Raw genomic sequence first — 12277 nt, 5'->3', positions numbered from 1 at the left:
GGGAACATTAAGGTACATTATGTATGATTTTATTTGTGACAAAGTAAGGAGCATTGAGGATTTTACGAAGGATTTTGGATTGTAAGGATTGAATACGAGAGGAATTCGAAAATTATATATATCTAAAATATTTTTTAATTAAGCATTTTCCATGTAATACTTATGATTGGTAATTTTTACTACTTTGAACATACAAGAACTACATGTTTTAAAACGCGTCTTATTTTTTTAATGCTATATTTGATCTGTCTGAAGTGTTCATATAAACAGTCCCTAGAAACATTCATTAGGCAAGATAATCGTTCATGGAATTTTTAAAGAATAATTAGAAATGTAGAACATTTGTGCCAAAGTCTTTCCGAAGCTTTTGTCTAGTACCAAAAGTACGCAGTGCTATACTAATAGGATAAGTTGAGTATTGAATTGAGTCATGAATTTTTCGTTTAAACCAAGAGTAAATTAATCAATAACATTTTGGCCAAATTTCAAGGAAGTGCTGTTTATTATATATTTTCGATGCTAGCCGCATTGCTCAGAGAAATCCGTGAAGACTGTTAATGGCTGCTTCGTCTTGGACGTTCAGAGCTCATGTTGCCCGGCTTCGAATATGGCCAGAGGGTTGTGGTTCCTAAAATGGGTGCAAAAGAAAAAGGAAAAAAAAATTAAAACAGTAAATAGACAATGCATTCTAAAATTTTCTTTGCACTGTTTTAGGTCGACAAGGGTCCGGGAAATTCTTCTTAGTCCTGGAAGGGACAAGAACGTTACAGTACAAGAGCCGGTGATGAGTCTGACAAGTTAAGGTAGGGGGAATAAAAAATGGCGGCTGTTTCAAAACCTTATAGAAAAATTAATTTTTCATTCGGAGCTCTATATCTTAAAAACTACAAACAACACTAGAAAGTCTAAAAGAACATTATTTAAATAAGAGTAAATTTGCTAAGATGTTAGCTCTAATAGAGCTATTTACGTCTAATAGTTCTCGAGATATAGCCTTTTAAAAAGCAAAATTTTGTAAAAATGTACTGAAGTTTAAGTTAATTTATTTTGAGGAATCTATACCTCAGGAACTATGTGACGTACAGATGTCTATTATCAATCAAATTAAAGCTAGTTTAATGTACTATAAAGAGGTTTATGACCTTTACCTTCGTAGGAATAGTAGTTTTCATGATATTTACTAAAATAAATTAATTTATAGTTGTTCGGGCAAATTTTCATTTGCTAAATTTATATTCATATGTGAATATCATAAAAACTACTACCTCTACGAAAATAAGTGTCATAAACTACTTTATAGTAAGTTAAATTTTCTTCATTTTGAGGGCTGGCAGACATATGTGTGTCTTATGGCTCTAGAGATATATACTTTCCAAAATCCAAGATTTTATATGAACAAATAGAAATTAACATTTTGTGAGTATATATTATCAAATATCATAAAAACTACTACTCCTACAAAGATAAACGTTATTTATTATTGTATAGTAAATTTTCCTAGCTTTGATTTGAGTGCTGGCAGGCATCTGTACGTCCAATGGTTTCTGAAATAAAGTTTTTCATATATCAAACCTGTTGTCCGAACAACTAGAAATCAATTTATTTTAGCAAATATCATGAAAACTACTACTCCTACGAAGGTAAAGGTTATAAACTACTTTATAGCACATTAAAGTAGCTTTAATTTGAGTGCTAATAGACATTTGTACGTCGAATGGTTATTGAGATATAGATTTCTCAAAATGGATTCACTAAATACTGAAATTTCAGTATATTTTTATGAAACGTTGCTTTTTAAAAGGCTATATCTCGAGAACTATTGGACGTAAATAGCTCTATTAGGACTAATATTTCGGCAAATTTACTCTTCTTTGAATAATGTTCTTTTAGATTTTCTATTGTTGTCGGTACTTTTTAAGATTATGTAGTTTAAAGCTAATTAAATTTTCTATAAGATAGTTCATAACGTTTATCTTTGTAGGAGTAGTAGTCTTTATGATATTTGACAAAATAAATTCACAAAATGTTAATTTCTAGTTGTTCGTATAAAATGTAGGCTTTTTGAAAAAAATATATCTCTAGATCCATAAGACGCACATATGTCTGCAAACTCTCAAAATAAATGAAGATATAGAGCTCCGAATAAAAAAATAATTATTTTTAACGTTTTGAAACAGCCGCCATTTTTATTCACCCTACCTATACTTGGCAGACTCATCAATTTTGACTAGTAATTATACCTAGTTTTCAATTAAGTAATCAAAAGTTGGGGTGAGATAACTGACTTTTTTTCTCCAACTGGAGAGTATCGCTGCCTGAGGGGCACCGTTGGATCCTCCTTCAATACAATGGCCTTACACAACATTACCCTCCTTCAACTACCGTGACGGTAAATTCCACCTTATTCACCTGATTTGATACCGTGTGACTTTTTCTAGTTTCTCAAATAGAGGATGGTTCATCAGGATTGGTATTTCGGTAACGTGGAAACCATTAAAACAGAAACGACGGTGCAACTGTAGAATCCAAAATTAATGGACTTCGAGGAGTGGAAAAGGAGGCCTTTCAATTGTATTTTGTCTCAGAGGGACAATATTGAATTACCTCATTAAGTGTATTATTTTTTTGTCTTTTTAATATGAAATTTATGGAAAACCTCGTATAGCAGAAATTAAATTTAACCTGAAAATTATAAAGTAAAATTAAAATTTCCATTTTTTCCTGTGGTAGGATAAAGCCACTCGCTAACCCAAGCGATCCCTTGGATGATTTCAATGTGTTTTGGAACCCTCACGAGCTACTTGACGCAACAAAAGCTTTAGCCACGTATAATGTGAAAGGCTTGTACAAAAAAAATCCTTACACCGTCACGAACACACTGCATTTGATTTTCTTAATTTTTAAATGTAAGTATAATATAAAATAGTATGAAAATTTAATGCTGCATACTTTGTTTTTTATTTAATATTTATTTATTGGTATTTACAACTGTACATTATAATACATTTAGTAAATTTGATCTAAGTTAACTTCGAGTGTTACAGGCGTGTAGAGAAACTACCCATTTGTAGCACTCTAATGACATTTTACATTAGCTGGTCACGTAGCCATCTTCTTTTCAGGCGCCTCGGAGGATTGTCAGGAATGGAAAAGAATGCAAGATTAGAAACTAGGGGGTTTGAGTGGTTAGAGAGTTTATAATGGAAGGAATGATATCTGGTTCGGGCTAGATCGGTTACATAGGGAACATTAAGGTACATTATGTATGATTTTATTTGTGACAAAGTAAGGAGCATTGAGGATTTTACGAAGGATTTTGGATTGTAAGGATTGAATACGAGAGGAATTCGAAGGTTTAGTGGAGCTCCAAAGCTCAACTCCATATGTCCAGATTGGCCTTATTACAGTCATGTAGATCAGTCTTCTGTAATGTGTTGGAAGTTTAGACCGTTTGTCTTGTAAGTGTTGTAATAGTCGAAATCGACGTGCAGTTTCCTGTCTTTTCAGTCTGGTGTGAGGATTACAGGTTAATCGTTTGTCCAAATGTACTTTGTTTTTAGGAGATATATTGCTTATTTATCTTTAGAGAGGTCTAAATAGCACTTCAATTAATGAACAATATATTAAATTTTTTCATTTAATTATTTATAAATTAATAATATATGGTATATCCAGAGTTTTGATTGATCATAGTTATTCTAACTTCGGCTCAATTTCTTTTGAAAAAATAAATGATTGAGTTTAGCTGCTGATTTGAATTATCAAATCTACGCTTATTAGCTTGTGGAAAGCCAAAATTATCAAACATGTCGATAACTTTCCACTATTGCAGGAAAAATGTATTCAAGGGAATTAGGAATTATTAGTTTTTATATAAAATAAAAAAGATATTATACTTTTAAAAATTAGAGTATTAAAAAACCCAAGATATTTCTTAGTCATACATTTTCAATGTAATATTTATGATTGATTATTTACACTAATTTGTACATATAAGAGTTACATTTCTCACAACACTTCTTAATTTTATAATTGGAAGCTATACTTTGTCCATCCGGAATGTTCATATAAACAGATCCAAGAAACAAAACAGCTTTCATTGGGAAAAACAATCGTTCATGAAATTTTAAAAGAATAATTAGAAATGTAGAACGTGTGTGCTAAAATCGTTCCAAAGCTTTTGTCTAGTACCAAAAGCACATGAAACTGATTACATGCAAAGTGGTATACTCAGAGGACTAGTCGGGTGTTGAAGAGGTGAATTCATCAATGAGTTTTCGTTTAACTCTAATCAGCTTGTGGAAAGCCTACATTATCAAATGAATTGGTAGGAAAAATTAATTTAAGGGAATTACGTATGTTTCCTATTAATTAACATGATTGCTGCTCAAACGCGTCACGAAGGGTTCGTTCAATCAGTAAAAGTCGCAAACAATTGTTTACTTTTATTGAGGCGTCATCTTTGTGAAAGACATTCATGTATCCTCGCGCGGTCCATCAATCTCAAGGTGGCTGAGTCTTATGGGGAATAGAATTCTGAAAAGATTTTTTTTTTATCTAGCATCGTTGAATCTTCTGCACTATTAACTCTTTTTTATTGTTTTAATAACTCATTTATTGATATTTACAACTGCATAAAAATATATACATCAAGTAAATTTGCTGTAAGTGATATGGCATGATACAAACATTCGGAGAATCCACCCTTTGATAGAACTCCAATAAAATTTCTAGTAGAGAAGATCTCGAGGCCATCTTCTTTTTAGACGTCTAGGAGGATTAATAGGTAATGAAGGAGAAGCCTGATTAGAAACGAGTGGGTTTGGGTGGTTGGGAAGTTTATTATGGTAGGATTGGTATCTGGTTCTGGCCAAATCAGCAACTTGGGATATTGAGGTTCTGATAGATGACTTGATTTGTAACAAAGTAAGGAGCATTAAGGATTTTACGAAGGATCTCGGACTGTAAGAATAGGATTTGAGAGGAATTCGATGGTTTAGTGGAGCCCCAAAGCTCAACTCCGCATGTCCAGATAGGCCTTATAATAGTCTTGTAGGCCAGTTTTTTGTAATGGATTGGAAGTTTAGACCGTTTGTCTAGTAAATGTTGTAGTAGTCCGAATCCCATTCACTCTTAAACATAAAAAAGGCGAACTATGTTTAGTTGGATGTAGTGGAATTAACCTCCTTTATTTAGAAACCATTAATAAATCACGTTTCGGGGCAATCGTCCCTTCTACAAGTGCAAGGGCGTGCTCAGGATCAAACCATAGTCAATCAGGTTGAGACATTTCAGCGCGAAAAAGGATAATGAAACCAAAATTTTAGGAAAATTATATATAATTATCGCAGTGTTTTATTAGTTTTTTTTTTCAATTCTAGGGGAGGGGGTGGGAATTAAATTAAATTTTAATGGGTAATTGTCGGTGATCGGATTTTTCAGGTGAAATGGCTTTAGGTTATATGTAAAGTGGTTGTGCGGTACCGCACTACTCCAACTATTGTTTTAGTCCTACTAATCATTAGACACCTTTTCTGTTACTAACAAGTTATTATTTTTCCTTAGATATTGAAGTTTAAGGCATAGGCATACCTTTTGGGGACCATGACATATTTCTTTTTGGGACCGGGAATTGATTTATTTTTGAGGCATAGGATGAATAGAATTCTTGGACCTTGGGCGAATTTGTTGTGAAACCCGGGTCAGATTTATATTTGAGGCCCGGGATGGAATCATTTTTGTGGTACAATTTTTCCTTCGTGTTGGCCGTAACTCACTCTGTTGATGAGAGGAATAAAAACTTTGAATAGAATTAATTTCAAGAACATAAATAATCAAAAAAAAAAAAAAAAGAAAATACATAAGAATGATGAATGGAATATGGTCCGGATGCGGTAAAAAAAAACTCAAATAGTAAATAATTATACTATTTTATGGAGCCAACGTTTCGCCCCACGTTGCAGGGCTTCGTCAGGGCTAAAAAAGATATAGATAAGCTATAAGAAGGCAACACAATTTTTGTGCACCTCAGTACTGCCGTCATACATCATTCTTATGGAAGATTATTGTTTGACCGTGTGTATAGATGAATGAATATATAGGTGGATATATATTAAATCTTTAATATTTCTTCTCTTATCTATCTGTTACTATTACCCTTTTCATTTACTATTTACAACCTTTAATTTTTCTTATTATATCTTACTTTCCATTTTATACCCCTGTTATTTTCAATTTATGTTTTTCCTTTTTGTAACTATAGTGTTTGTATCTTTTTTAGCCCTGACGAAGCCCTGCAACGTGGGGCGAAACGTTGGCTCAATAAAATAGTATAATTATTTACTATTTGAGTTTTTTTTTACCGCACCCGGACCATATTCCATTCATCTATACACACGGTCAATCAATAATCTTCCATAAGAATGATGTATAACGGCAGTACTGAGGTGCACAAAAATTGTGTTGTCTTCTTATAGCTTATCTATATTACATGTCATTGTCCAATATCTTCATCGTCATACAGTTTTGTGATATTTATTTTATTTTTATTTTGATGTGTATTAATATTTAGCTCATTGGATCACTTCTTGTTCCTACTTCTTGGTTTTTTCCGGTAACCCCCCATTAATATAGCTTCCTTTTTTAGTGATATTTTTCAAGATGATGTGTTTGCAGCACATTAACTAAATATTTTATCTTACTTTGATTTCTGGAAAAGGGTATTTCTTCATAATAAATTATGACAGATGAAAAATATAATTTATACTTGTTTCAATTTCGTTTGCTTAGAGAATACTGTTTAGAAAACATTAAAAACAATCCAAAAGGAAAAAGGATTTATATAATATCAGACAGCCAGGCTGCTTTAAAGGCAATAATGTCCTATACTATAAAATCAGGGCTAGTCTGGTATTGCCTAGAGAGACTAAAGGAATTAGCCAGAGGCAATAAACTGACCTTGATGTGGACCCTAGGACATAAGGGGATTGAAGATTGCCTGAAGATGGCAGATACCCTAGCTAGGAAGGGATCAGAAATGATGCTAATTGGCCCTGAGCCATATTGCAGCATATCTGGAAGTGCAATCAGGAATGTGGTGAACTCCTGGGAACAAAAAGAGAAGGAAACATACTGGACGCTGAAACCAGGTATGAAACAATCCAAGACCTTCATTAAAATATCAGGAAAAGGCAAAATTTTACCTTAACCTTACTAGAAATGAACTGAGGACGATAACAGGACTCCTCATGGGCTACTGCCCCTTAAAATATCATCTTAAGAAGATGATGCTGGTGGAGGATTCCATAATAAACCCAAAAGAATTATTGAACTTCATAAGAAGCATAGAATTCATATGGGATCTCTAGTGGAAAGAGGGGTAACTCACAAAAGATCCAATTGGGTCGAAGTGAGGAAGGGATTCCCGACCCTCAGTGTAATAATAATAATAGACAATACTGTCTAAATACCTTTATAATCATAATATCATGCCCATATCTAATATATAATAGTCACAAGAAGTATTAGTTCTTGTGCTTTGTATACTTGTATTATTGAACCATAATATGATACTTATTGTCTTATAGCTCTTGCTTTTTCTGTTTTCACCCCCTGTTAGTTAATATCTTTGTTATTTAGTAAATCAATCAAATTTTTAATAACTTGCTTGTGTCTCATTTCATTTTTATAAATGTTAAGCTATCTGACTACTATTTCTTATAAACTCAAACAAATCATTATATTTAATTGCATGATTGGCAGCAGCTTATTTATTAAAATACATGGAAAAAATTGTTTCAAATCATAGCAAGTATTATTAACTTTTTTAAAGAAAAATGTTTTATTGGAAACATATTTTTATACAGATAAACCACTTCTAAAAGATTTGTTAGCAGTTGGAGAATATTTTCAACGATTTCCAGAGGTGAGTAAAACATTTTTATATTTTCTCATCTTTCTTCTTCAGTAGTAATAGATTAGTTTCTCTTCACTTTATTACTCAAATGCAATTTAGTATAATCTTATTAAGGTTTATAGTAATATGTGACTGGAATGTGTGCCAAATAAATTAGAAATTATATTCTTTATTTTTTGATCTTAAAAAAAAAATATTCTTGTTATACATCTTAAAACTTTAAGTTTCTTTAATGGTTTCAATAACTTTGATTTCTAGGATTCAAAGGATGAGAACATTGTTTTTATTGCATTATTTGATATTTTATGCCGAGGTAATGGACTGAGTCTAGAAAATGAAATGGATGCATCTCTCAGAATGGAGTACAAAAATATTGGTTTGAAAGTAGTGTATATGCAGGTTGAACAAGACAAGGTGCATTACTTTGAGCAGGTTCATGACAGACTTAGTGATATGGGTGTTTCTTCTGTTCATAATTTATTACCTCCCATGGTACCTATGCAAATTAAAATTGAATTTCCGATGATATTTGATATATGGATAAATAAATCTTATGTGGAGTAAGTTATCACAATATTATTCACTTACGAATATTTCTCACTAATTCTTAAATGTGAATTATATAAAAGTTTAACATTAGTTCGTTAAGAATGTGATAAAAAAAAATTTATAGTATTGCTATATAGTTCCTTCATTTGGTTTTAACATACTTATGCACTTTAAATAGGGTAAGAAGGATTCTAATGTTATGACATTAGAATATAACTCATCGCAAATATAAAGAAATTTATATAATAAACTAAAACTTAATTTGAAAAATGTTAGTTCTATTATTTTTAATTCCAGGTAGATTGAATTAAATAACTTCATAGTAAATACATGGGAAGAGAATGAAAGATCATAGCTTGCTCACAAATTATGTTTTTATTGAATGCATTTCAGAGCATACATGTCTGTGTAAGCTAACTTTGCTACAACATCCTGAAAATAGTTCACATCTTCGTGTCCTTTCTAAAGTCATTAAATTAGCCTGTAATGTTAAACAGGCCAGCCAGACACTTCTGCAATTATTTTTCTATTTTATATATCAAATCATGCATTCAATATGGCATATTTTTTACTGAAGTTAACGTACTCGTTAAAACATTAACAAAAGATTAATTGTAAATACTAAAATGTAAGAGAAAGATTTTATGGGTCTATTAAGATTCTATGGGTCTTCTACTTTCTAGTTGAGCTGAAGGTTAAGCAAAGTAAGGACCTCATGATATTTCAACAGCCTTTGCAAATCTGATATTAATATACACTGTAGTAGATGTAATAAAATAATGTATTTTCTTGTTAATGTAAAGTTATTAAAACATATATGATGATTGTATAACAATAAACGATACACTTTATCAGGATTAAGGAATAATGTGAATTTTTAATAAATTATTTATTTTATCATTTTTGATTTTCCTCTTTTTTAATATTGCCCAGACCAAGGTTTGAATTTGGCTGTTTGAGATAATTATTTGTTCAGTTAAATAAGCAGTTAATCAATCCGGAGGGTTTAGGAGCCCTCCTGGGACACACCTAGCCTCTACAGAGTCTCTTACCCCTCAGCGAAGATATCACCATGCACAACCATTGATCTAAAAACAGTACTTACACCTACAAATTATGGAGTACCCTAACAATCCTCTTGATCTTTCATGGATTGTTAGTGATTTTTTTGCTATACCAAACAACTTAACTTTTTGGATTGGGTACTCAGGAACTACTGTACACAGGAAATTTGATTTTCCTTTTGTTCATATAATAAAACAACAACTAATTTATAATTATAAATATATTGTTATAAAATTTACTTTTTTGCAATTTTATATATTTCAGAAAATTAACTAGTAAAAAGCTGTATATTTCATTAGCTAATATCAAAAGATTACTAGTTCATTACTTTATTGCTCTAATCCAAGATTGATATATTTGAATTTTATTCACTTTCAATTTATGTTACAGTGTTTGGCCAGAGGGACTTCTTGAGGAGGCTGGATTTAAAAGAGCTGGTACCCGAACAAGTAGTGGATTGACTTATAATGAGATAACAGACTTACCTTATTTTTATGAATTGGGAGTTCCTAACTATTCTGATTTTGTCCAAACATATTATTACCGTAACCATGTGTTCATTCCAACGGTATTATCATTTATATATGTTTCGTTAAAATTAAATTTTTATTTTTGACGGAATTGGCTTTTTAAATCATGAAGTGCATGATATTAAAGTCAATATTAACTAGATTATTTCTAAAAAGAGTTTAAAAAGTCGAAATAAGAGTGTTTTGGTAGTTGGGTGAACTATCAAAATTCATAGATAGCCACTTTATTTACAACTACCTATGTCCTGAGGCAAATTTTTATTTATATTATTTAATCAGGTGAGGTAGCAATCCTCATGAAATTTGATATATAACACTGTCGATTGGCTTGTTGTGAATGTAAAAATTTGAAAGCAGTTTCTATTTCCTATCTTTTTTGTTTGAATACATATTTAGCATTGTATCAGTTTAAGTATTAGACCAAAGGATTCCTATATTAGATCAAGCTTTCAAAAACATTTTTACTGGTTCATCTACAATTTCAAATGGTGACTTAAATAGTAAGCACAACCTCTGAGGCAGGCAGTAGAATGACAATTGGCAAGTGGCTAGAAGTTATAACAAACAAGCTTGGACTAGAAGTATATACTTCTCATGTTCCAACATTCTGACCCAACCAGTTATTCTTCAAACCTGATATTCTAGATATGCCTGTAATACATTTTGGTTTACCTTGTAACTAAAACACCGCTTAAAAATCTACATGATTTGGATCATGCACCCGCTTTAATCAGTTTCGCTGAAGAATTGGGTGGAAATTCTCACTTCCACTATGTGAGGACTGAATTTTCTTAACCGATGTAAGATTAGAAGTTGATACTGATTTATATATTTTTTCTCATACATGATACGATTGCATATTTGATGGAACACCATGTAAGGTGATATCTATGCATGAGCCTATGCAAGAACCAGTTTTTTACTTTCACTTGCCAATATATGAATATATGTGCCACTAGTCTGGCAAGTGGGCCTAGTGGTCCTTTTTGCCAACCTCTGGTGACTACCAGAGTTGCCGCCATGTTCTAACCTAGAGGGGGTGTTGAAATTTCTTTCTTGGGACCGCTGAGAAATAAATAATGAAAATAAGAATAATAAATGTTGATTGAATATCTAACAGGGCTTAATTGACATGTTTTTAAAAAATGTTTCTTTAAAGTGCTTATTTTATTGCTTATTAGGATAATAATCAGTTCTCATTTTTAGTGATAATAAATAATAGATTAATACGAAATATTAAAGAATTTGATTTACAGTTCAAGGAAAAAAAAATTTGAGGAGTTCAAATAGGAAAAAGCCGAGACTGCCCAACCCCTTCCGATAACATTCACGAATGCCCTGTCATCGTTAACTTTTGTTTAAATGTTGAATTATTGGCAGGAACAAAGTTGATATTTAGTATTTTTACCTTGGAAAAACCTAAAATAAAAATTTGCTGTTGTAAATAAAAGTTGTATGATGCATGCATTGCACTAGATTTTTTTTCCTTTACAGAAAAAGGATTATTTACAAAAAAGTAATTTTCAGAAAAAAAAAAAAAAGGAAAGAAAATATAAATGATTAGGCAGACTTTTTTAAAATATATGTTATATTTAACTTGTTTAAATGAAAATAGTTGATATTTCTTTTATTAATAAATATTTTATCTTTATTAATTACGAAAATGTTCCCTTAAGGATCGAAATCATTGTTTAGCCATGGCTCAATTGGTCAAGCAGCTTTACAAAGGTGGTATACAGAAAGGAACAGTTATCCAAACGCACATTTTATCGCTTGGTGCTACAGCATATTTCGCCCAATTGCTTGACACAGCCTTTTCCTCTACTATGAAACTGAAAGTGTTTGGTGCTGATAAAATGTATGTATAAGTTATAACTTTCTTAATCATCCAACTATTATATATTATAAAGTTAGCATTTCATTTTATCAGTCTCTGATTTTACATTGAATCCTGTGTTGGGCTTATAGCTTGTTCAATAAACTTTTGATCAGGATAATTTCCTTGGTTTGGTCAATTGAAATGTGTTGAAGCAACATTAAAGAAAAAATTATTTGTTTATTTTTTATTAATATAGTTGTTTGAGAGTGGTTTAGTTTCTTTTTTAAAACAATTTTGATCTCTTTTCTCTCAACTTTATTCTTTTTTAACATCCGACGTTTCGACCTCTCAGGTCATTCTCAAGGATTCCTTATTCTGTCTTCATTCCTTTTTTTTTTT

The 12277-nt window shown here is 31.4% G+C and overlaps 1 protein-coding gene across 6 annotated transcripts in view; it reads left to right on the top strand.

The window, feature by feature from the left end:
* Window positions 1-12277, top strand: part of LOC106686233 (uncharacterized) — a 111967-nt gene that overhangs the window by 13997 nt on the left and 85693 nt on the right. For 5 of the 6 annotated variants that reach the window (XM_024361664.2, XM_014429418.2, XM_024361666.2 and 2 more), the window contains exons 8-12: window positions 2731-2906; window positions 7866-7924; window positions 8174-8475; window positions 9920-10097; window positions 11736-11917. In XM_024361664.2, coding sequence (XP_024217432.1) covers window positions 2731-2906; window positions 7866-7924; window positions 8174-8475; window positions 9920-10097; window positions 11736-11917 — 897 coding nt within the window. Of the gene's footprint in view, window positions 1-2730; window positions 2907-7865; window positions 7925-8173; window positions 8476-9919; window positions 10098-11735; window positions 11918-12277 lie in introns of those variants that run through there. The other variant, XM_024361668.2, reaches the window with a different exon arrangement.

The sequence above is a fragment of the Halyomorpha halys genome, unplaced genomic scaffold, assembly GCF_000696795.3.
Source record: "Halyomorpha halys isolate HHAL.00 unplaced genomic scaffold, Hhal_1.1 Scaffold799.1, whole genome shotgun sequence".
Lineage (NCBI taxonomy): Eukaryota > Metazoa > Arthropoda > Insecta > Hemiptera > Pentatomidae > Halyomorpha > Halyomorpha halys.
The sequence above is the reverse complement of the archived record's forward strand: the minus strand, read 5'-3'. Positions and strand labels throughout refer to the sequence as shown.